Source organism: Echiichthys vipera (assembly GCF_963691815.1).
Source record: "Echiichthys vipera genome assembly, chromosome: 16".
NCBI lineage: Eukaryota > Metazoa > Chordata > Actinopteri > Perciformes > Trachinidae > Echiichthys > Echiichthys vipera.
The window spans coordinates 16732481-16755791 of NC_139841.1; the positions used below are offsets into that span (position 1 = coordinate 16732481).

A 23311-nucleotide genomic window follows, 5' to 3' on the forward strand; every position below is an offset into this window, starting at 1 on the left:
TCAACAATATTGAAGTCTCTCACTTGGTGAAAGGAACTGCAGAGGGTTTAACAAATCAGTGGCAAAATAGCCAGTATTTGGTTAAATGTAATTTGTCTAATTAAAAAGAAACTACAGTCTGTTTTCTTGTTTCTCTACAAATGTGTTACATGGTAAAACATGGATAATTTAAGCTATTTAAATTAGATCTATACCAGGGGTGGACCAGATCACTAGTGTAAAAGTACTAATACCACACTGCACAAGTATTTCATTGAAATTGTTACTTGAGTAAATGTATATCTGGGAAAATGTACAAAAGTTCAAGTACTAAATGCAAAACAAAGGCCACTCTGTACTCACTGGTATCGTTTTTTTTATCTATAAGGCCCTTACTGGACAACTACCATATTACCTTCAAAACTGCTCTGGAACTCATATGGACTCATTGCTTCATGTTGCACAAGCTCGGTCTGAACTTCGAAAAACTGCTTTGTGCATCTGACTCCTGGAACAAAATATAGCACCTCCTATAAAGCATTATATATTTATAATATGATATTTTCATATATAATAACTTAAAATCAACTCACTTTGATGTTGGGGCACTTCTGAAATCTGATTTTAAACCTCCCAACCCCTACCTGTTACTGTTTTACATAACTGTATTTTATTTTAAATGTTAAATTTAACTATTAAATTATTTCCCAAATCAGGAAACTTTAATGACTTTCAATTCTTTTTATGGCAATTCTCTTTGTTGTTGCTCTGTTTTTCTTTCCTTTTTTTCTATGTCTTTGTAATTTACCTTGATGTCACTGTAAATGAGGGTCGCCCCTCTATGATTAACCTGGTATAAATAGGTTGGATGAATGAATGAACTCTGATGTCATTAGATAGCCTACTTATCTATGCAATAATGTAAAGGCGTTTTACACATATACAGTCTATGATTTTACAGTTAGAGTTGAAGGAGGTAGAGCTTTATTTACAATGTTATTCAGGAATGCAACACATTCTTCTCTTGGTTGTTTTTGCAAAAACAATAAAAAATTATTGTGAAATATTTGTAGTGAAGTAAAAAAAAGGGGGAAAAAAGCATAATGCCCCCCTCTGAAAGAAAAGTCTCAATAAAAGTGCTAGTACCTCAAACTTTCGACTTTCCGTGAATGCATCAGTAACTCGTGAGCGCGTCCGGTCCTAACGTGCACGCGAAAGGAGGGTCCTGTCATAATTTGCATCCAAGTGGGTGGGACGCGAGAGCAGCTGTAAGTTATAAGGTTTACTTTTCCGGTACGTTGACGCTTTCTTCGGGGTTCACGCGGAGTAATTCGTCTTCAGGACAGGTGAGGTGTTGTGCAGACTTCGGTCAGTCGTGTTTTCGAGGTGTTTTGCGGAATGTGATTCCGGAGAAGTAGAGCTCAGACTGAGGCGGTTAGCCCGCAGGGTGTGCCCACTAACTTCACGCCGAGTTAACTGTTAAGCTGCTAAGTGCTCTGCTTCCTGAATCTCCTTTTCTTTGCATTCTGCTATCTCTCTAATGAAAGCTGTCCTGGACATTATAGTGTAGATTTGGGGCGTACATTTCAGTTGCAATCCTAACTTTGAAAACATAATTCTAGTGTCTTTAACTTGGAGGATGAATTCCCTTTCCTACCATTTCTCCATTGCTCAATTTCCAATGACGTTACAGGGTTGGGATCCAATAACTCGGGATCAAAGTAAAAAAAAAAAAAAGCTATAACCAACAATATAGTAAATACATTTTTTGAGATTAATGCAGGGACAGGAAACAGTTGCATCCTGGATACTTATCCCAGATATAAGTTTGCCAAGTTAATGTGACCTTCAAGCCCTGTCAATGTACACATTTACACAAGGTTCATTTAAATACATTGTGTTGATACTACTGTGTAATACCTGGAGCTATTTAAATGAAGAAACACAAGCTGTCCTTGTGTTTGTACAGGTGAGGAGTTCATTGCATTTACACCTTTTGTGCTGTAGAAATAGGATCCACTTTGTGTTTATTGACAGTGTGTGTGTAGAAGTCACCTGCCCCGTATTTACACAACAGACCACTCAGGTGTGGCTGTTGACCTACTGTACAGTGTACCGCAGTGTTCATTGGTAGTTATTAGGATTGTCAAAAGTATCGATACTTTGATACTTTTTTTTTATATATCACATGTTTAAAGTTAAGAATCTACATTAAACATTTGATAATCTCGACAGGACAGTATTCTCCTCATTTAATGATATGTTGTTTGGTCTAAAAAATGTCAGAAAATGGTAAAAAAAGGTTGCTCGGTGTTTCCCAAAGCCCAAAACATGACACCCACATGTCATGTTTTCATCATTACTAAAATATATTCAGTTATCTGTCATAGAGGAGTAAAGAAACCAGAAAATACATTAGACATTAGATGATGTCTTTGGGAAAAACTGATCAACATGTTTCACCATTGTCTGACTTGTTATGGACCAAACAACTAATCAAGAAAATAATTAACAGGTTAATAAAATAATGATTTGTGTGCCTGTAGGGCTACATTTCTTTTTGCCATGGTTTCCAAAGAGGTATCAAGTATTGTTTTTATTTTTCAGTAGTTTTAAATAAAACAGACTCTCACTGTGTTTAAGTGTAAAGGCAGGGAAGTCTCCCCGACGTAAGTCATCTGGGCAGTGTGGACATACACTTTCTGCAGCACTTGTAAACAAAATGAGTCATCTCAATATGTTTTTCACTAAATGTATTTGGACAGATACATGATAACTGCATCCGTGGGTAAGTTGATCCCTGCCTGAAGGGAAACAGGAAGGAGTGAAACCCCACTACTCTTGATCTCAGTGGAGTAATTACAGGTGTGTCCCAGTCGTCCTATAGGACGTCAGCACAGACACAAGAGAGCCCATGAGCAAATGTGTGTGACTGAAACCCCCTCTGAGAAGATGAACTGCATACAATATTGATCAGAGGTTAATGAGGGTCACCTTTAAAGCTGAACAGTTTACGTCCCCTAAACCTGATGCTGCAGCTCATTAGTTCTCTTTGTATCATAAACAAGTGATAAATTATCACTATGTATTTTTTCTTTTGTAGCTTTCTGCATCTCCAGTTCCGAAATCCTCACTCTTCCTACAATGGCAGCGGTAAGTCGTGTCCCACAGCTGCTGTTCCACCTGTGCACATTGACAACAAGCAACACTAAACCACTACATTTACATTTATTTGCACCAGTAGGGACTGTGCACTGGGCACTGGAGGGTTTTGCTGCACTTGGTTTTTGCATAGGGCGCTGGGCTGCATCTTTTATTCAAATTCTATTGCAATGATATGGTGCTGTTGTGATTCACAGTTGCTACTGCAACAGGTGATAAAAGTCTTAGGTTTGTTTGTTTTATTGTTTATGTCACAGTAAACAGAGACACAGATCAAAAGTGCGCATTTTCTTCCTAAAGCTACTTATAACACCACTGTGCAGTTCAGTGCAGTTATCAGCGGTTTAGCCCATTTAATGATTTTAACTCAAATTTCCCGACCCTAGCTCTGAAAATTATTCCCCCAGATGTATTCAAGTTTGCGATTCATTTCTCAAAAAATGCATTTAAATTTTGTCCTGTTAAATGATAAAATGCATCTCTTTGTGACACACGAACGGATGATACTGTGTACTTGCATTATACTTTAGCTTTATAGATTTAGCCTTTTAAAGGTCCTTTCCAGATGTTTTGTTCTTTTTAAACAACAGGTTATGTAGTTAGTTAATAAGCAAGAAGGCACTATTGCATTAAGTTTTATGCATTATGTTCTATGGTCATTTTTTAAAATGTCTTATAATGTATTTGTATCACACTATTTATTTCACAAGACATTTTTGTTGTATGTAATATTTCTAACTGTGTCTCGGTGTACCTCTGTGCTGTCTTGTTGGCTATGTGTTTAAAGTGGATTGCAGCTCTGTGTAGCACTATTGTCCGAGCTAAAACAAAAAAGGATGATGTATCTAAAGACATATTTCTGTAAACTACTTACAAATTCTTAAAACTACATCTTCTTGAATATGCAAATATTGGTCATTTCAAAAGTTTAACTGCTGGATACAAAATGCGTCCTGCTTCGCTCAAAGGTACATCCTGTCTGTGAGTCTGTGTAATGTTTTTTCTTTTTATCTGTATGCCTTAAACTCATATTTACTCTGTACGGTGAGCACAGGGAAACGTTCCCCCTTCAGCAGATACATGTGAAAAGAGCCTTTTAGTGTCCATCTGCACTTACGTCGTTCTGCACAGCCGAACTCAAATATCAAATTGAAGTAACAATAAGAAGACAAAAAAATGAGCGAAAGGGGCCTTTAACCTTTGTGTGTGTTTCCAGTTGAATAGATATAATTTTGTCATTAACTGTCATTAACTACCAGATTGGAAACCGTGGAACAGTGACTGAAGCGGCAGGTTTTGACGCAGAGGCAGATGTCCAGAAACTTAGAGGAGCCATGAAGGGAGCTGGTGAGTGATCCAGAAACCATCATTTGCTAAAGATATGTTTGACCGTGTCATTAAGACCAAACCTCAATAGCGGAAAAAATCTATATTTTTTCTTTTTTTTTCAGTGACTCTCCTCCTCTCCAGGAAAATTTGAAAAACTTTATTTATTCAGTGTTGCTTGCGTTGTCATGGCAGCTTTCTGGTTTCATAGTCCATTCATTGTGCCGAGCGCGTCCTTGCACTTTGCCTACCTCACCTCACCTCTACACACTAATGTTGTAAATCTTCCCCCACTGATATACAGAGGAAATTAATCTTGACTTTGCTGATCAGGCAGGAAGTAGTCAGAAAACTAATCGCATTATGGGTTGCACTGTTCTGAAGCAACGTTAACAGGTATGTACCACTCAACGTGGTACATCTTAACGAACATTCAGCCCCTTTTTTCACTTTCAGCCTATTTATAGCCTGGAATGTTGATGTTGTTAGGGTTTGCCAGCGTAATCATATTCCCCTGACTCTAGTTTGTGCTCTATTGCAAACAGGTGGTTTCTATGAGATACCGACAAACAGCCGTGTGTTAGGATCGTCTCCAGGGTTGCAGGGATAGAGTCGGATTCTCTGTGGACTGCTCAATATTAGGGCTGAACCATTTTTCTTTAATCAAGCCCTTATAGGAACATTTCCTTTTAAGACATATATCAATCAAGGCTATAAGATTCTATAATGTATTATTTTTTCCAGGCACTGATGAGGCAGCTGTCACCGAGGTCCTAGCACACCGTACCATTGCCCAGAGGCAGCGCATCAAAGAGGCTTTCAAACAAGCAGTGGGGAAGGTGAGAGTTTTGACGGAGCTGCACTTCAAGGCAGCAAAAAAAAAATGTATTTGTGTTTTTCACCATAAATCAGTCTGTGAAGCAGAAGAAGCAGAGCTTAGTGATATTGCCAAAATCTTCTTTTCTGATATAGGTCATGTCATATCTCGATAGTGATATCTAAAACAATATAGCTTGTTTTCTGGTAACTGAATAAATAAATAGTCTATATGAAATAACCACATGGTAAAGCCTTGTGGTTTACTCCTGTGTGAATTAAATTAAGTATTTTAAAGTAGTAAGAATTTTTAAGTATAAGTATTTTTTTTCATTTTATAAAGAACTTTTTTGCAATTTTTAGTTAATGCTTTTCATTATCAATTTCGATTACGTGATTGTGTATCATGGTATCTCCATATATAATTTGATCATTTATCATCTTCCAATGTAATCGTATTATGTGAATTATCGCCCAGCCCTGAGAGGAAGTGAAAAAAATGACAGTCAGAGCAGCAGAAGAATAAGAAAAGCAGCCTTGAGAGAGACTATTGGCCGCAGCAGTGGATGTGTCGTCTCTTAGCCCCTCATTCCATTGTGTTCGCTCTTTCACTCAAGGTTCCCGTGCTGACATAGTTGCTGATAATGTGCAAGTTAACCATTAACCATAAAGCATAAATGTATACCACCTGTAAACAAATAACAGGACAGAGAGGGCCTTGTATTCTGTAGGAGAGGAGACTGTTCCCCTTCCATTAAAAAAAAATTACACTGAACCCACAGAGGTCTGCTTCCCTGCTTCCCCGATGATGTGGATCTATAGATTAACCTAAAAGGGAAGTTCTGTGTTTATTGTACTGACACAATGAGATAATAACCAGCCCACTGTGAAGGGTCCGGTAAGAGGTTGATAAAGTTATATGAAAGTTCAACTGAGGGAGCTGGGGAGGGAGGGCGAGGAATCCTAGCAGGCAGAAAGAGTGAGTCATGTTGACGCCCACATGTGGTCACACAGGCGAGTTGTGTGAAACAGCTTTTACAAAAGTGTGTCCAGAAACCACACCCTCTAGTGGAGACGCTCGTCCTGCTGCTGGAATGTCTGAAGTCATGTGTAATGTCCACGTTGGCAGCATAACAACCCCAACAACAACCCCATAGGGCCAAGATTATTAGCAAAGATAATACGCTTTCATTACAGATTGCCCCTCTGGATTTAAATGATTGAAGTACTGGGGATGTCTGGTGGGCTGTTTTCATGTTAATCCATCTGCTCCCATCCTCCTGCAGGACCTGGCTGATGAGCTGTCCTCAGAGCTGAGTGGGAACTTCCGCAGCGTTGTTCTAGGTCTGCTGATGTTGGCGCCTGTGTATGATGCCTACGAGCTGAAAACTGCAATGAAGGTCAGAGTTTAGAAAAAGTCTAGTGACAGATAAGTCTATATTTTTTCTGTTGTCAACACATCCCAGGAAAAGACCAAAACTAACAATGAATTCATCCTCCCAACAGGTGTTGTCTGTGTATTGTCCAAAGCCTGATTTCTCTTATTCCCCTGTGCCACAGAGTTTCATCTTTGGCCCAAAACACATCAGTCACACCTTTTGCATTGTGGGACAGGTTCCTTCATTACTATGAGCCTGGGCACTGTGGTTTCTTTAGAATCAATCTCACATACACCTATCTGCTCAAGATGTCCTGATAACACTTTTTCCTTAGCAATTCCAACACATGAACTTGCGGTTTGGCCGATACAAACTACCCCTTTGATACCAGCACGTAAAAAATAAATATAGATGCTGTAATGTGTAATGTTAGCTCTGACCATCATTACACTCTCAGACCAAACCAGAAATCATTCCTTTTTTTTCCCGCTCTAAAAACAGTAGTTGTGATAGTAGGCTAGAAGAACTGTGGTGAAGAAGAACTGAATTCTAGTAAAATGGCTGTTTTATCCAGATCAGATTCAGAATTATAATCAGAAAACTTTATTGTCCATTGCATTGCATTGGGAATTTGGTAGGTTAAGAATATGTATAAGAAATGAATACATAAAATGCAGTAGGCTGTACAACACACAGGAAACTAAAAACACTTGCCGTATTGTATGGGTGAGTCAAACCCTTAAGATTTATTGATAATTTTGATTGCTGTTGGAATTAATTATTTCTTTACTATGTTTTTCCTTGCTAATTGTACAAAACTACTTTGATTTTACAGTAAGTGTATCAATTATCAATTTAGATGATTTAATTGTGTATCATGATATCTAAATATATAATTTAATCACACTACGATTGCATTGGAAGATGATACATGATCAGAGTGAATTATCGCCCAGCCCTGAGAGAAAGTGAAAAAAATGACAGTCAGAGCAGCAGAAGAATAAGAAAAGCAGCCTTGAGAGAGACTATTGGCCACAGCAGTGGATGTGTCGTCTCTTAGCCTCTTATTCCATTGTGTTCGCTCTCATCACTCTTTCACTCAAGGTTCCCGTGCTGACATAGTTGCTGATAATGTGCAAGTTAACCATTAACCATAAAGCAGAAATGTATACCACCTGTAAACAAATAACAGGACATAGAGGGCCTTGTATTCTGTAGGAGAGGAGACTGTTCCCTTCCATAAAAGAAAAACAAAACAAAACACTGAACCCACAGAGGTCTGCTTCCCACTGACCGTTTCTTTATTTCATGATGATGTTGGTCAATAGATTAACTGACAGGGAAGTTAGGTGTTTATTGTACTGACACAATGAGATAATAACCAGCCCACTGTGAAGTGTCCGGTAAGAGGTCGATAAAGTTTAGTAACTGAGGGAAAAAAAGCAAAATCCTCGCAGTCATGTGGTGAAGAAGAATTGATTTCTGCTGAAATTAGTGTTTTATCCAGAAGAAACTACTTTTTTGGGAAGTTTTTTTTTTCAGGACTAAATGATGTCATAACTGATTGGTTAGGCCATATCAGAGGTATTTACTATACTGATATATAATGGAACAACTCATCAGTGCATCAAATGTGTATTCATCCGCGGCTGAAAATAGTCCCCAACAAATACACATTTTACTCCTGTTTGGGTAACATTTGTTCAAAACTGCATCTGCCAAGCTCTTTAAGGAAATTATTTAGCCTTTTTTAAAATAACGGTTTGCATCTGTGTTTTCTCTTCAGTACATTTAGGAACAAATGAGCTTTGGGCCTGAGAGCCACAGACAGGGTGGGGAAGCTGGAAAGTATTTAAAGTTGGACACACGCAGTTGACAGTTGACAACAAAAATCTAGATTAACAGACTCACGTTTTAAGTTTCGTTTCCTTTAGTTCAAAATCTTATCTCATGTTTTCAGTGAAAAGCGTCACACCCTTCTTGCGTCTTCATATCTTTTTTTTTAACACATTTCCCCTCATCGACAGGGTGCTGGAACAGAGGAGGCCTGTCTCATTGATGTTCTTGCTTCAAGGTCAAATGCTGAAATAAAAACCATCACTGCGTTCTACAAGAAAGGTAAGTGCGTTCCTTCTATGAATAGTGTCTGTTAACGCCCATGGGTCCTGTTTGACATCCGATATTGTGTATCCGTGACAGAGCCTCTGTTCTCTGTTTGAAGATGAACGACATCTGTTATTAGAAAAAAGTGGATGGTATAAATTATTCATAAAAGCCATGGCTGTTCTCTGTGTGGCAGTTTATTGTTTGCTTATTAGTTCTTCTGTGGTAGCAATGAGTCTGCAAGTGTGTCGTGTTAAATGTACATGTTTTGTACCAATTAAACGGGCATGGCTTGTGAATTTCGATGAAAACACAAAGAATATTAATGAAACTATTCCGCTGTAAATATTTCATTTCCAAACCTCCTTTATTTTTACTAATCTCATAGGAAACTCATAGAAAGCCATGTAGGCAGTTTGTTGAGTCCTTTTCTAACACGCATTCAATACTATGCTTTATATTTTAATTGCTCCTCCTGTGCTTTTCATGGCAGAATATGGAAAATCCTTGGAAGACGCGGTGTGCGGGGACACATCAGGAATGTTTCAGAGGGTTTTGGTCTCTTTACTCACGGTGAGTCAACAGTAACCCTTAACCTCTGCTTGCTTGGGCCGATGTGGATGTTTTAATCGCACATTATTATGGAAAATGTAAAAGTGCATTCTATAAAATTGTAATTCAAAATCAAGTTGATGAAATAAATTTGATTCAAGTATAACAATTCTAAAAGTAAAGTATTAGTATTTGCGTCCTATCTGGAAAACATCCCTTTCACTTGGAGTTGATTTGTGAGGATTAAAGTGTTTTGAGATGATTGTGGAGGAACCAGATGACTTGTTTGTTTTACTAAGAGGAAACAAAAGTAATTTCTGCGTCATGAAAACACAATTTCTTCTTTTTTTTCCTCTCCATTGTTGTGCAATCCTTCACCGGTTTTCTCTCAAGCTTCCGTGTCTTCTGCATTGCAGGCCGGACGGGATGAGAGCGACAGCGTGGACGAGGCCCAGGCTGTTGTAGATGCCAAGGCAAGATTTCAGGTTCTTTAGATCAAAGTGTGTGTTTCAATTATGACTCCCAGGTTTCAATTTTGTTTTTATCATATGTGATAATAGGAAATCTATGAGGCTGGTGAGGCTCGATGGGGCACGGACGAGGTTAAGTTCCTCACAGTGCTTTGTGTGAGGAACCGAAACCATCTGCTGCGAGGTATTTTTACAGCAGATTCACAAACACCGTGTTCAGAACTGCACACTTAATATCACTGTGTTTATAAGTGTCATTTGTCACATGAAAGTACTTCCTTTTAGTCATGTAGTAGACTCTGGGGATTTGACTGACCCTTTACAGCAGTTCTTGGAGCAAACACTCTTTGTTGAATCACTTTCATATTTAATCGTGCAGTGTGTAGTCATGAGTTGGATAATGACAAATCAAATCAGTGCGTGACAGTCATTGTTTTCTTCCTTCAGTGTTCGAGGAGTATCAGAAGATTTCTGGGAGAGACATTGAGGACAGCATTAAGAGGGAGATGTCTGGCTGTCTGGAGGACGTCTTCTTGGCCATAGGTCTGTTTTTGCTGTGACATGCTCCATCAAATACACATCTATTGCTGATTTATAAAGAGTCAGCCCTTTAAGAGTCAACTTTTAAGTTCACATGAGCACAGAAAAAGAAAAAGCTAGAACCCCAAAACCTGTTTTACTGTAGACATAAATTAAAAGTAAATACTGTAGAGTGTAGTACTTGGAGTGCAGAAAAACACCGCAGTGACTGTCTGGCACCAAAGATCTAACAATTAGAAACGTTCAGCCACAAGAGGCAGATGTTTTCAGGACACATGTTGTTACGCGCTGTTTAAGCTATTTGTTGGCTTCATGTAATAGGAGTATCTGTTCAGTCGGTGGTGAATCACCCTCATTGTAAAGCCTCTTTTTAATTTTTTGGGGATCACCCTCTCTGCATGGAAATAGAACATATAAAAAAACATAAAAACATTGGACTACTACATACTTTTAATATATACTGTTGTGAAAGCATTGCACCTCATGTGCTGGAATTTTCTTTTTGCTCTACAGTGAAATGCTTAAGGAACAAGCCATCGTTCTTTGCAGAGCGATTATACAAATCAATGAAGGTAATTACTTTGCTCCTCCTCCTCAGGAAAATGTATGTATGAAAATGTATGAAAACATATTTATTCAGTGTTGCTTGTGTTGTCATGGCAGCTTTCTGTTTTCATAGTCCATTCATTCTGCCCAACGCGTCCTTGCACTTTGCCTCCCTCACCTCACCTCTACACACTACGATGCAAATCTTCCTCCAACTGATATACAGGGTTTTTAAAGTGACCATGGTGTAATAGGTGGGATAATGCCTTCCGAGGTGTCCATTATGAGGAACTATTACTTTCGGATAATGGACACCTCAAAGGGCATTGTCCCACGTATTATATTAAAGACAAACTGAGGACGCACAAGCTTGTCTTAAATCGTCTGAAGTCTGAAGGTGAGAAGACAACAGACCAGACAAAAACAATGTGCAAATATTGCACAAGAGCGATAAACAAACAGCTCAATGTGATGGAGAAGCTCCGACCACCTCTGCTTGAGAGACTTTACTAAAGGCCAAACCACACTGACAGGGCGATTTATAACCCCTGTTAGAAATCACACAAGATTAGATCTAACAAGATAAAGATGTGCATTGGTGTTTATATGAGGCTTTTTTCTGTAGTTTTTAAAGAATGTCCACCTTTTTCCCTGGGAAAGGTTCGACAGCACGAACAGTGTGAATTTGCAAAGATCTCAGCCTGAAAATGTAGATATGCTGATATTCCTTAAAAAAACATGTAAATTATCCGATTTTAATATCCCTTACATATATCATGTCATTTGGTTCATTAGTTATCAGTCCACATTCTAACAGGAGTTATATCGGCCATCAGAAAAGCAGACTCATGTAATCATGCTTTAGCACTGTGTAAACACAGTTTCTGTCTCCTGTCAGGGGCTGGGCACTACAGATAGTGTCCTCATCAGAATAATGGTTGCGAGGGCAGAGATCGACATGTTGGACATTAAAGCGCAGTTCCTGAAGATGTATGGCAAAACTCTCTACTCCTTCATCAAGGTGAGGCGCCTAAAACTAGGGGCGGTAAATACTGTAGTCAGCAAAAGCTCTGCAATGCACCAGCTGTGATATTATAATAACATAACTGTGATTCAAACTTAACGTAATGTATGTACACTTTGTTATCGATTTTTGCTTCATGAGACTGATTGCAGTTATTCCTCTAAACTGTTCCTTTGAAGTCTCACAGATCTTTCTCTCCCTGCACAGGGAGACACATCTGGGGACTACCGCAAAATCCTACTTGAGCTGTGCGGAGGGGAGTAAAAAGAGCCATCACAACGACGTCAAGCTCTTTCTTTATTCCACATTCTGAGCTTTTATTCATTTTTATTTTGTCCTGTATCTCAACTTCTCTTCTTCTGTGGTCTTCACATTTCACTGATTGTCCTCAGTGCCTTGTTTTACTGTTTGTACTGTAATCCCAATTAAACCAAAAACCAGTGACCTTTTTACACATGTCTGTGTTTTTGTTATTGATCCTGTGCTAAGGATTAATTAATGGTATTAGTTAGAGAGAGATATATATGCTTCTCACATCTTTAAGAACATAAAAGATTACTGTTATTGGCCTCCAGCTCCCAGTCTTGTTACACCACAACATTTTCATCACTGTCCAGTCAGTGAAGTCCATTTGTTTAATTGCCAGCAATTACTCATTTGTTGAGTCAGCCCCTCTTCATTTGACTCAATTACATTAACGGGATGCTAGCTTGATTTGGCAGGCAGTAAAGTGTGCTCTAATCAAGTTAAGGAGAATGTCCCATAGCTCATACAAAGCTCCATCTCAGAGCAATACTTGGGAAATCATGTGCAGTGGTTGTACTCAAGGTGACCACTAGGTGGAACCAAAATAACTACATGAAGTTAGTAGCAGTGCTAGTGAATCTATCAGCATCCTGTATATTTGTGAAAAGCACAGATGTCTTGTTTTTCACTGAGCTGCAAAATATGACTCGAGTGCATTTTAGTTTCTCAGTAAAACTCTTGTGATGTAAAATGTTTGTTCCACCACAACATAAGCCCAACTACTCTTGAAACTTGCATGTGCTGCATATACACGTTAATACAGAACCAGTGCAGGCGTTACAGCAACACACTCATCTCTGCAGGCTATATGCTCATTCTGTGTGGCACCAACAGGAAGGAGAGACATCATCAGACTGGTTTTTCACTAGTCATCATAACACACGGACAAAAGACTGCATCCATTTATGTATTTCTCTGAGGGCGCCCCCCCTCCTGTGGCCATCTGCTATAAGCCTCATTTAGTAATTTCAGAGGTTTTCAAGGCGCAAACTGTGAAGTTAATCCTAGAAAAGTAGTTCATTTGTGCCAGGATCTTGTCCCTATATCCTTACCTAAAGCAACTGAAGTCCCTGTTGTGCAAATGTTATTATCGGACACTATAACAGGAGAAATATATCAGTATATCATTCAAATGAAATAGTTTTTAAAGAAATGCATTTTTTTTATTATGTTCAATATAAATCCTTTTTTACAAGCACTTTCGATTATTTGTATTCATGCTTGAAGTCTATTCATTAGACACAAAGAGGATTTGTTTTTTCATTGTGTACAATAAAACATGCTCTAATGAAAGTAAACCGTTTGGAAAACACAGTAAAAGATCCTTCTTTTTTTAAACGAACTGCCCCACAAAAAACACTTCCTCTATCAACTATTCTTGGTAATAATATGAAGAAAGTTTCACAGCCAAGATTTTAAATGTTCATTAAAAATAACAAGTTTGAGGCATGTAGAAAATCCTTGATACATTCAGAAAAGCCCTGGCAGATGTGCTAAACAAATGAGGTTAAGTGGGTACAGCAAAAAAGAACACCAGCACTTCACATTACTGAAAGGATGTACTAAACATAAGGTGACATGGGAAGGTTGTCCATAGCCACTCTCGCAGCATCATCTCTTAATATTCCTCATAAGAATGAATAAAATACTGCAAATATCACCATGGCAACGGACATGCACGGCAACAGCAGACATCCTAGTGCAGGCGAACTCAACTCCTAGTGCAAACTAGAACCTCAGTGTAGGGGAAAATGGTGAACTGTTCCTTTATGGTGAACTATACAATTATTGTTGTTAATTTAGCCTTTGTGTCGTGTCTCATTTAAATTTCTCTCACAAATAAACTACACAAACATTGTCATCTTCATATTCACATTTAGTGCTGCGTACATCTGAAGACAGTCTGGGGTGGCTGTCTGAAACGTGACCACAAAGACAAAATTCAGGTGGTAAAATATGTTACAAGGTTTCCGAGACGAACACCATCAATCAAAATATTGCAGTGTTTTCATTGCCGGGGTGCTGAGTACATGGGAGACAGAAGAACAACAGAAGATAATGTCAGACAGAGGACGGGCCTTTGTTCAAGTCACAAGGATGGCAGAGAAAAAGGAGGTGGTGCCTCAGCAGTCCACAGGACGATGGGATAGGAGTTGGGGAGGGATCCCATTATGAGGACCCTGCAAAAAGTCATGAATAGATTTTGCATTTCTTCAAATAAATGATGAAAATATTCATCTATTTTCTAACATTTAATCACGAATCAAAGCCAAATTACAGACTTAAGGTGGTCGACAAAATGCTTTAGGTCCTTATAGGTGAATAGTAGAAGGATAGAAAGGAGTAAAATGTTGATTCATTGAGTGAAATCAGGGTAAAAGACGATCAAGACCTGATTAAAGGGGCTAAAGTTGAGCTCCTGGTTTTGATGAAAATGAGTATGAGTATGATATATGTAGCATAATGTTGATTATAATGTATATAACTGATTAACACTGTCTAAAGCGAGAACTGATGGTATACGTCATCTGACATGGGGTCCATCCCATATGCTGTGTCATTATTTAGTGTCGTCCTCCTTCATATTGATCTCCTATTTTAATCTGACCATATATCCTTGAGTGGGCTTAAAGTAATTTCTCATAGGCCCTAACTAATTCTATTTGTGGCCCTTTTTTAAAGGGGGGGGGGGGGGTGTTATGTATTTGAAAAGAGTATTGATTATTGTAGCTTCTCTCATCCCTCTTAAACAATACATTTCTCCAGAATCAGGTAAAATAAATCGTTGAACATTGAAAAGATAAAGTTGTCTGGTGATTTGGAGAGAGAGCGATTGTCTGAGCTGTTCCAAGGTTAAAAGAAGCCTAAGGGTTCAGTTCCTGACTGACTGACGGACTGACGGACTGACGGACTGACTGACGGACTGACTGACTAACTGACTGACTGACTGACTGACTGACTGATGGGCTCAGACCCACTGAACACACACAAATCTTTGGAAAACAGTCACATGGAAAGGCCAAAGCTGTTGTTGAGAAGTTGAATACGATTAAATACAAAACTCAACTAGGTTACCATGGGCCCAGCGGTTCCGACTTTTTCAAAGACCATGAAGCACCGTAATGCCCAACAATCAGGAGTTTTCTTACTCCCCGGGAATTTTTATATTTCCCCCCCGTCATCAGGCCCCAGGGCTTGAGCCCTTGCGTTCGTTTGATGTAGCTGCAAGTGTAATGAGCTGGAATACAAATGATGTGTCAGGAATTTGCAGACAGCAAGAGAATGACAGGCCGTCACTGGGACACACTGATATTTAAAGACAACACCTGACAGACATTTACATGTGATGCTCACACACACACACACACACACACACACACACACACACACACAGATTTGTATCTTGATAATAATCCTTATCATTAAATGTTCATAAATCATTAAATCACTTTTCTTATTTTTGACAATCAAGACAAATTAGGCAGAGCCAGTTATTAAGTGTGATCAGCTGTAGTTATAGTATAAACAGGAGAACAGGCAATGAAAAGTGTCAATATGAAATATAACGTTCATTGGGGAAAGTGACATTGTGAAATAAAACAGTACTAGCATTAAACAAAATGACCTGAAATAAACTCAATGTGAAAAGAAGCAGGATGTATTGTAAAACACTTCATGATGAGCTGAATTTGAAACATTTATTTGCTAATTGTGGTGGTTATATATTCTGTCTATATTTATTTTATAATTCTTTTGATAATCAAGTGAAGTGAATTGAAGCAGCATCAACAGCACTTTTCAAAAAGTTACAAAGTGCTTTACATGGTTGAACCACGATTAAAACATTTCAGGACTGCATTGAGACAAATAGCCTTCAATCGGGCAATTAAAGATCCCATACTGGAAAAACTGAGATTTCCCTAAAAGTGATTTATTATAAAGCAGGTCGGGGTGCTGAATAAATACTGTGAGTAAGTATCAAAATACTAACTCCACAGAGAAATGTACACCTTCCGTATTCAGACACTGAAACGAGCTGTCAGGACCTCTGTAGGGTTGTGTTATCACAACTATATTATTCAACGTGTCTCTATATAGGCTGCAATGACAGTGCAGTAATGGAAAGAGCGCAGGTGCAGAAGATCCAGAAATGCTCTTTTGGGAGGTGGGCTTGAAGGGACGGAGTGTTTCAGACAGAGGTTGAATACAGATAGGTTCAGACGGACAGAATGAGAACAAGACTGTGTCTTTTTCAACATTAAAGCATGTAAACATGTTCTTGTACAGTGTTTTTAAAATGGGCATATTCATTATATATACAGGAATATATACAAGTACAATAAACCACAATTTATTTTCAATATTCCTATTTTCAGTGCAATCATTAACTGCTGTAAGCTTCCAACAAACACACAATTCACAATTACCTTTGTTCAATGTAAGCGGGAAGGTTACACGGAAACTGATTGCACGAATGTGTTTCTCATTCAATTATAAGTTCAATGCAGCTACGGTGCCGTGTTAATGTTTTTGCCATTAATTAAGTGATGAATTCTAAACAATTGAAACATAGCATTTAAGTGTGAATTTATTTAATTACAAGGTTGTTGCAGCGCTGTATTGTCTCTTTAGGCTTCTTTTTTACTACCAAAAATGTTTTGCACTGGTCAGGGGGTACATTAAAGCACATTGAAACCATTTTTCTAGTAGAAACCAAAATACAAGTATACACCTGAAAATAAACATTAAAATGCCCCTTTTAAAACCCTTAATAAAGCATGCCTTATCTAAATCAGCCATATATTACTGCATGTGAATGTCATAGTAGTTGGAAGATCTTCTGCAAACAGAACATTAAAACTAAAGTTAAACTATAATGATCTGATTTTAGTATCTACACTCAAGACATCTAATTACCTGCCCTTTCTGACAACATTATACGCATTTCAAGTCAAACATTAGATGATTTTGTGTAAACATTTCAGTTTATGTAATTAGCGTTTCTCATTGGGGAAAACACTTTGAGACACACTTGGGTAGTGATGATGGCTTAATAGTCATGCCCCTGGCAGCAGGTGTTCCACCTCCTTACTGATCACTCCACACTGGATGTATTTACATACACTCCCACTTACGCCGCTAACTCCATCTGGTATGACCTCTGACGGCAGCCACAGGCATGCTTTTCTTTATGAAAGCATTGCGCTGGCAGATAATTATTTTGCTTCCTACAATGCCGTCATTAAAACCTGTGGTAATATGTGACTGTGAATAGATTCCTTCAGAAATCATAAAATGTGTTTTTTCTCTCTTTATTGTGAGGCACTGATTGGCAATCTCGACTATATGAGAAGGCAGGGCTGTCATTATAAGGTATTGCAGATGTGATGTTTAAATGTGTACGGAATATGTTTTCACAGCCTTGCTCATCAAATGAACATAGAGTAAACACACTGTATGTGTGTGATACAGTGATTGAGTTTATAAAGCCTTTTTCATGTCTTTTATATGATTTCATAAGCAACCAGAATATGTGAAATGGGTTTCTTTTTCTTCTGTGGCTACTGTCGGACATTTGGGGCAAATTTCCAGCTCATGCTCACTTCTAACATCTATTGTCTTTCTGTAATGAAAAGGTCATTTCCATTAGTATTTTTTAGCAAAATAAATAACATGTCTTAACTTCACTCTGCCATTTAGAACCAGAGGACATGCAATTGTGAATCACAGTGCACTTTAAAACCTTTTATCCAGTGATGCTTTATGGACATTGGAAGCACTCACATAACAAGGTAGGTAGGTATTTTTTCTGTCTGTGCCAAAGTGTGTTTCAAAACAGTTTCATATAATCAGTGCAAACAATAATCGAACCGTTCTCTGATAGAGCCCTGCACATGGCGCTAAACAGATCAATAACTACCGTCACTGTCAGTATTGAGATCTATCGGTCCTGACCACCAACTAATCAGTTTAAGATAAAATGTCATCGTCAAGTCCAACCCAAACATTAATCTTCTTGGTCTCTGCCATCTTATTGGCTTGCTGTCATTTCCACAGACACCCCCCCCCCCCAAACACACACACACACACACACACACACACACACACACACACGTCTCTATGTCTCTCCCTCTCTCTATCTTTCTCTCTTTCTAAAACAGCTTCATCCCACTCACTGTGGAGAGGCACACAAGGAAGGTCGGCTCTTCATACTTAGTCCTCAACTCAGTCTTTACACTGAGAAACACTACCAGAGGTGAGTAACTGTATGATTCTGTTTTATTCTCTGTGTTTGTTTGCATGTTTATTCTTTTACATGCCTAAGGTCATAGGCTGGATTACCATCTTTTTATCCAAGACAGAAGACAATAAGTGAATAGAATAGAATAGAAATATAATTAGTAATAAAGTAATGAATATGTTCTTAATATTTACAATCACTTTTTACATTATCCTTGTACAGAATTCAAAAGTCACACTGCTTATGAATGCACACCATGGATTATGCATTTCTATTTCCAAAATCCTCTTTTTTCTCTTTACCCAAGAAGTAATGACAGATATATTTATGTATCAGTTCTGTGTTATGTAAGACTTCTTAACATTATAATCCACAGGCCTTTATCTAGACTTCTACAAATAAGCCTGATTATGCAAATAATGTTGTAGATGCATATGAGGCTTTGAATATGCTATAGAAATAATTCAGGAGGGTACAGACTCTGTGAATATGAAAATATCTATTCATCATCTTTTTTATTACTCTATTATTTAAAGCAAGTCCCCACAGACTGAGCTCATTTTAAAAATGAAATTACTAATTTTTCTTATGGAGCATTTCATATCTGTGAGAATGATCTTTTGAACCTGATTTAAAAGAGAATTGTTTCACTGATAATTAGCAGTGGACAGCCCACAAGATGGGCACAGTGAAGTCAGCATCCTTTTATAAACTATGCATAAAAGATATTCTCTGCATAATCGATCATTTCATTTTCAAGTGCAGAGCTCTCTACGTACTGTGCAGTATGTGTACTTGTTGACTGGTCTAAACACTGAGACTCTCACTGTTTATGAAAGTCTTTGCATTCATTAATTACATACGGAAAAATGGTTCCACTCGCCCCCCTTTGTACTTGCTTGATATCAGACTATTGTGGAGTGGGCGGATTCAAATGTCTGGACGCAGGCAACCTTTGTACCTCTGCAGTGTGCAGCTGTGGCTCAGGAAGTAGAGCAGGCTGTACTTTAATCATAAGGTTGGAAGTTCCACTCCACTGCACTCCACTGTCTGCATATCCAAGTGTCCTTGAGCAAGACACTTGCAATGGGCAGGCTTCTAGCGATGCATGAATATGTGTATGAATGGGGGAATGAGAGGCAAATTGTAAAATGCTTCCGTTAAGATAAAAAGGACACTATAAACATGCAGTCCTTTTACATAGCCTACTCATCGGTAACAGGAACTTGACTGCAATATGAGTGCTATAGAAAGGCTAAACAGTTAGTGTTGATGCTGCATTTGGAAATTATGCAATATGGTCTGTTAAAAAAGATTTGTTAAAAAGTGTGATTAAATTATGTGAAAACCATTTTTAAAAAAGCACACACGTAGACCACTACATTGACTGAATGACTCTCTGAATGAAAAAAAAAAAAAAAAAAGGAAAAAGCTATGGCTTAAAAAATGTCCTTCAGGATGAGTCATTACAAAAATCTAAATTATTTGGCTCCAGAAAACAGTTTGTCACTGCAGGAGTTTTATGTTTTAAGGTGTGTGTGTTATTTAATCCACAACTTGTAGTTTTCATTCAGTAATCTCATTCACTATGAGGCACGTGCTACAAAATAAAAGCATCAGGACATTGGAGTTAGGTACTAAGTCTGCTCATATCATAAAATGTATCGTGAATACATCTTAAAAAGTAAAACTTATTCTATAGCCTATATTCATCCATAGGAGATTGCACATATGTTAGTTGCATTAAGACAAGAAACTGAAAACCCTCAGTTTCTGTGACTATGATCAAAAAAATGTTGCTGACGTTGCTGCACGTTTAAGGAACATGACCATCATGGGAGGGACATTTTATAGTTTAAAAAGCAGATCTTGCGTCAGATTTTAGACATTCAATCAGCAAGCTGACTTTGTACTCAACATAATGCTTTGAAGTGATTTTCCACTGCAGGTTTAATATTTAGAAAAACGCACGTCAAAGGGAATGTTATATTACAATTTTCCTAGAATTCTACCTGTCATTCACTCTCCACCGAGTGATTGTAATATTAAAGTCGCAGTCTGTGACTTTTGTTTGATCATATTCACTGAAGCCAACACTATGTTCCCATAGAACAACATACATCATCCGGATTTCGAAAAAAAAATGTGCCTCTATGTGCACCTAAAACACTTTTAATGTTTAATAAAATGCATCAAAATCCAGCACATCAATCATGTTTAATAAATATTCCAGGCAAATGGTCTGTAAATCTAATTGCAGACACAACCCTGTGATTTGACATTTTCATCATATAAGTGGAGGATGCCTAATGTTGCATTGCTCATTTTCATAATGCCTTCATAATAATACACCTTTAATGGTGTGCAATGTACCTCCTACTGTGATAATATGTTGGTAAAGGTAATTAAATGCAAATACCATGAACAGGATGTTGTTCGCAGTTACATTTGTATGCATCCAGTTTGATTTGACCCTTAGAAAAATTCCTAATGTTCTATCATAACAGCGGCAAACCTGTTTTATTGTATTTTGGGCAGTGCAGGTACCGGGGGATTGAGCTTTGTTGCCATGGAGGGTAATCACAGTGGCTTGGCTGGAACCACGCAGCCAACTGCGTCAGGAGACCACACAGATGGGCACATTTATGAGGTTGCGGTGCAGAACAGCTCCACCAACCGCAGCTCCCAGTTTGCAGATGTGGCTCTGCTGCAGACGTTCAAGCCTCTCATTATCCCTTGTTACGTGCTTGTTGTGGTGGTGGGCGTCTTTGGGAATTACCTCCTCCTCTATGTCATCTGCCGAACCCGCAAGATGCACAATGTCACCAACTTCTTCATCGGCAACCTGGCCTTCTCTGACATGCTCATGTGTGTGACCTGCGTCCCTTTCACTCTCGCCTACGCCTTCAACCCACACGGTTGGGTTTTTGGCCGACCGATGTGCTATCTGGTGTTCCTCATCCAACCGGTCACAGTCTATGTTTCAGTCTTTACACTCACTGCTATTGCTGTGGACAGGTGGGTGGATCTCTCTGCACTGCTGACACTTCGCTCACAAGTGACATTTTGAATTAATATTCAGTGTTTTCTGTCCTTTCTTACTTTCTATATTTACCCACTCTATATAATTTATTTCACATTTTACACACCATTAGCAGTATGACTGGAGTGACAACCAGGATATTCAAGTCATTGATTCATCAACAATACATACAGCTACATGAGTCAAACTCTCATTTATTTGTCAAAACAACAACTTGTGAATGCATTTGTGGATTCATAAACATTTGGCCCGTTCACTGCAGTTTGTGCCTGAAGAAGCCAGACAAAAAATCCAATTATCCAGCTCTACAATTCCAGCACAGGAACTATGTATGTATGTCCTGCAGCCATGTCCCCTGGTAGACCCTTGAGATCCAAACTGTACTAAAAACAGCAACAGTTTTTGCACTCGAATTGATGATTTTTCTCCCTTTAGAGCCGATTACAAACACAATAATGGAGGCTTTTAAGCACCAGTTGTAAACGTGCCTTGACTTATTACTGCTCCACTGCTGTTTTATTATGCATGCCTCTGCTCTGTTTTAGAAGCCTTTTCAGAATCTAAAGCTCTGCCCTGATAATTGTTTTAGGTTGTCTTGATGTGAAGTTTGTGCTGCATATCTTACATAAAAACATACTATATAAATGAAGCTTATTGTAAAAATTACTATAATTCACTTTTGTTTTTGGAAAGATCAATTAAACGCACTTCTTTGCATAATAATGAATAATTCTTGTATTGGATCATGATAAGACATGCGTTCATTAAACATTCCTTCCGTCTTATTATGTAGTACTATTTTTTTCATTGCAGATATTATGCGACAGTTCATCCCCTGAAGAAGCGCACATCTGTGGCTACCTGTGCCGCCGTCCTCACCGGCATCTGGCTGCTGTCCTGTGGGCTGGTAGCTCCTGCAGTCATCCACACCTACCACGTGGAGTTCAAAGAGGAAGGCTTCACCATTTGTGAGGAGTTCTGGTTGGGTCAAGAGAAAGAAAGGCGTGCTTATGCATATAGCACCCTGTTGGTCACATATGTCCTGCCATTGTCAGCTGTCTTTGTCTCATACCTCTGTATTACTGTCAAACTGAGGAAGTGTGTTGCACCAGGCCATAAGACACAAGATCAGGCAGGCGCTCAACAAGCTCGCAAGAGGAAGATCTTTCGCCTGGTTGCACTCTTGGTGTCTGCCTTTGCGGTGTGTTGGCTTCCTATTCATGTTTTCAATGTGCTGCGGGACATAGACATTCACCTCATTAACAAGCGCTACTTTTTACTCATCCAACTGCTGTGCCACCTGTGTGCCATGAGCTCATCTTGCTGTAACCCCTTCCTCTATGCATGGCTACACGACCGCTTCCGCACCGAGTTGCGGAAGATGTTCAAGTGCCGTCATCGCATTGGGGTGCCTGCTAATCACTGTGCTGCCAGTGTGGTCTTGTAATTACCTGGTGAAGATAATCCTTTTGTCATTATTTCAGTGCAACGTGCTGATTCATCGTGAATATAGGTGGACGCTTTGATTTGCCAAACTAATATTCATCCATTGGCCATCAGTAATCATCATTTGATGTTCATCCTCTGTGATTCAGCCTGGCATTCATCCATCTTCAACCTCTTGTCCCTATCGGGGTCACGGGGGGCTGGAGCCGATCCCAGCTGACATCGGGCGTAAGGCGGGGCACACCCTGGACAGGACGCCAGTTTATCGCAGGGCACATAGAGACAAACAGAGACAGACAATCACTTACCACCACTTATTTTCAATTTCCAAGGGGCGTTATCAACTGTGTTGAGGATAATACCTCTGGACACAATTGG

The 23311-nt window shown here is 38.8% G+C and overlaps 2 protein-coding genes across 2 annotated transcripts; both read left to right on the forward strand.

Annotated features, from left to right (window-relative positions):
* The first annotated feature begins 1210 nt into the window (after window positions 1-1210).
* Window positions 1211-12349, forward strand: anxa4 (annexin A4). Its single transcript, XM_083930048.1, has 13 exons — window positions 1211-1325; window positions 3083-3132; window positions 4401-4488; window positions 5212-5306; window positions 6570-6683; window positions 8690-8780; window positions 9259-9338; window positions 9734-9790; window positions 9878-9971; window positions 10235-10330; window positions 10841-10899; window positions 11772-11894; window positions 12105-12349. The coding sequence occupies exons 2-13, from the start codon at window positions 3124-3126 to the stop codon at window positions 12159-12161; spliced, it is 963 nt and encodes a 320-aa protein (XP_083786174.1). The 5' UTR covers window positions 1211-1325; window positions 3083-3123; the 3' UTR covers window positions 12162-12349.
* Window positions 12350-21013: 8664 nt separating this feature from the next.
* LOC310958894 (prolactin-releasing peptide receptor-like) lies at window positions 21014-22934 on the forward strand (the record flags this gene model as incomplete). Its single annotated transcript, XM_083930047.1, has 2 exons — window positions 21014-21462; window positions 22301-22934. 2 exons carry the CDS (start codon window positions 21014-21016, stop codon window positions 22932-22934), a joined length of 1083 nt encoding a protein of 360 aa, XP_083786173.1.
* Window positions 22935-23311: the final 377 nt, after the last annotated feature.

Excerpts from the sequence above, each read along its gene's own strand:
- anxa4 (XM_083930048.1), top strand. Across the intron at positions 9,972-10,234 it reads CCGAAACCATCTGCTGCGAG|TGTTCGAGGAGTATCAGAAG; the intron begins GTATTTTTACAG and ends TTCTTCCTTCAG. Across the intron at positions 10,331-10,840 it reads GGACGTCTTCTTGGCCATAG|TGAAATGCTTAAGGAACAAG; the intron begins GTCTGTTTTTGC and ends TTTGCTCTACAG.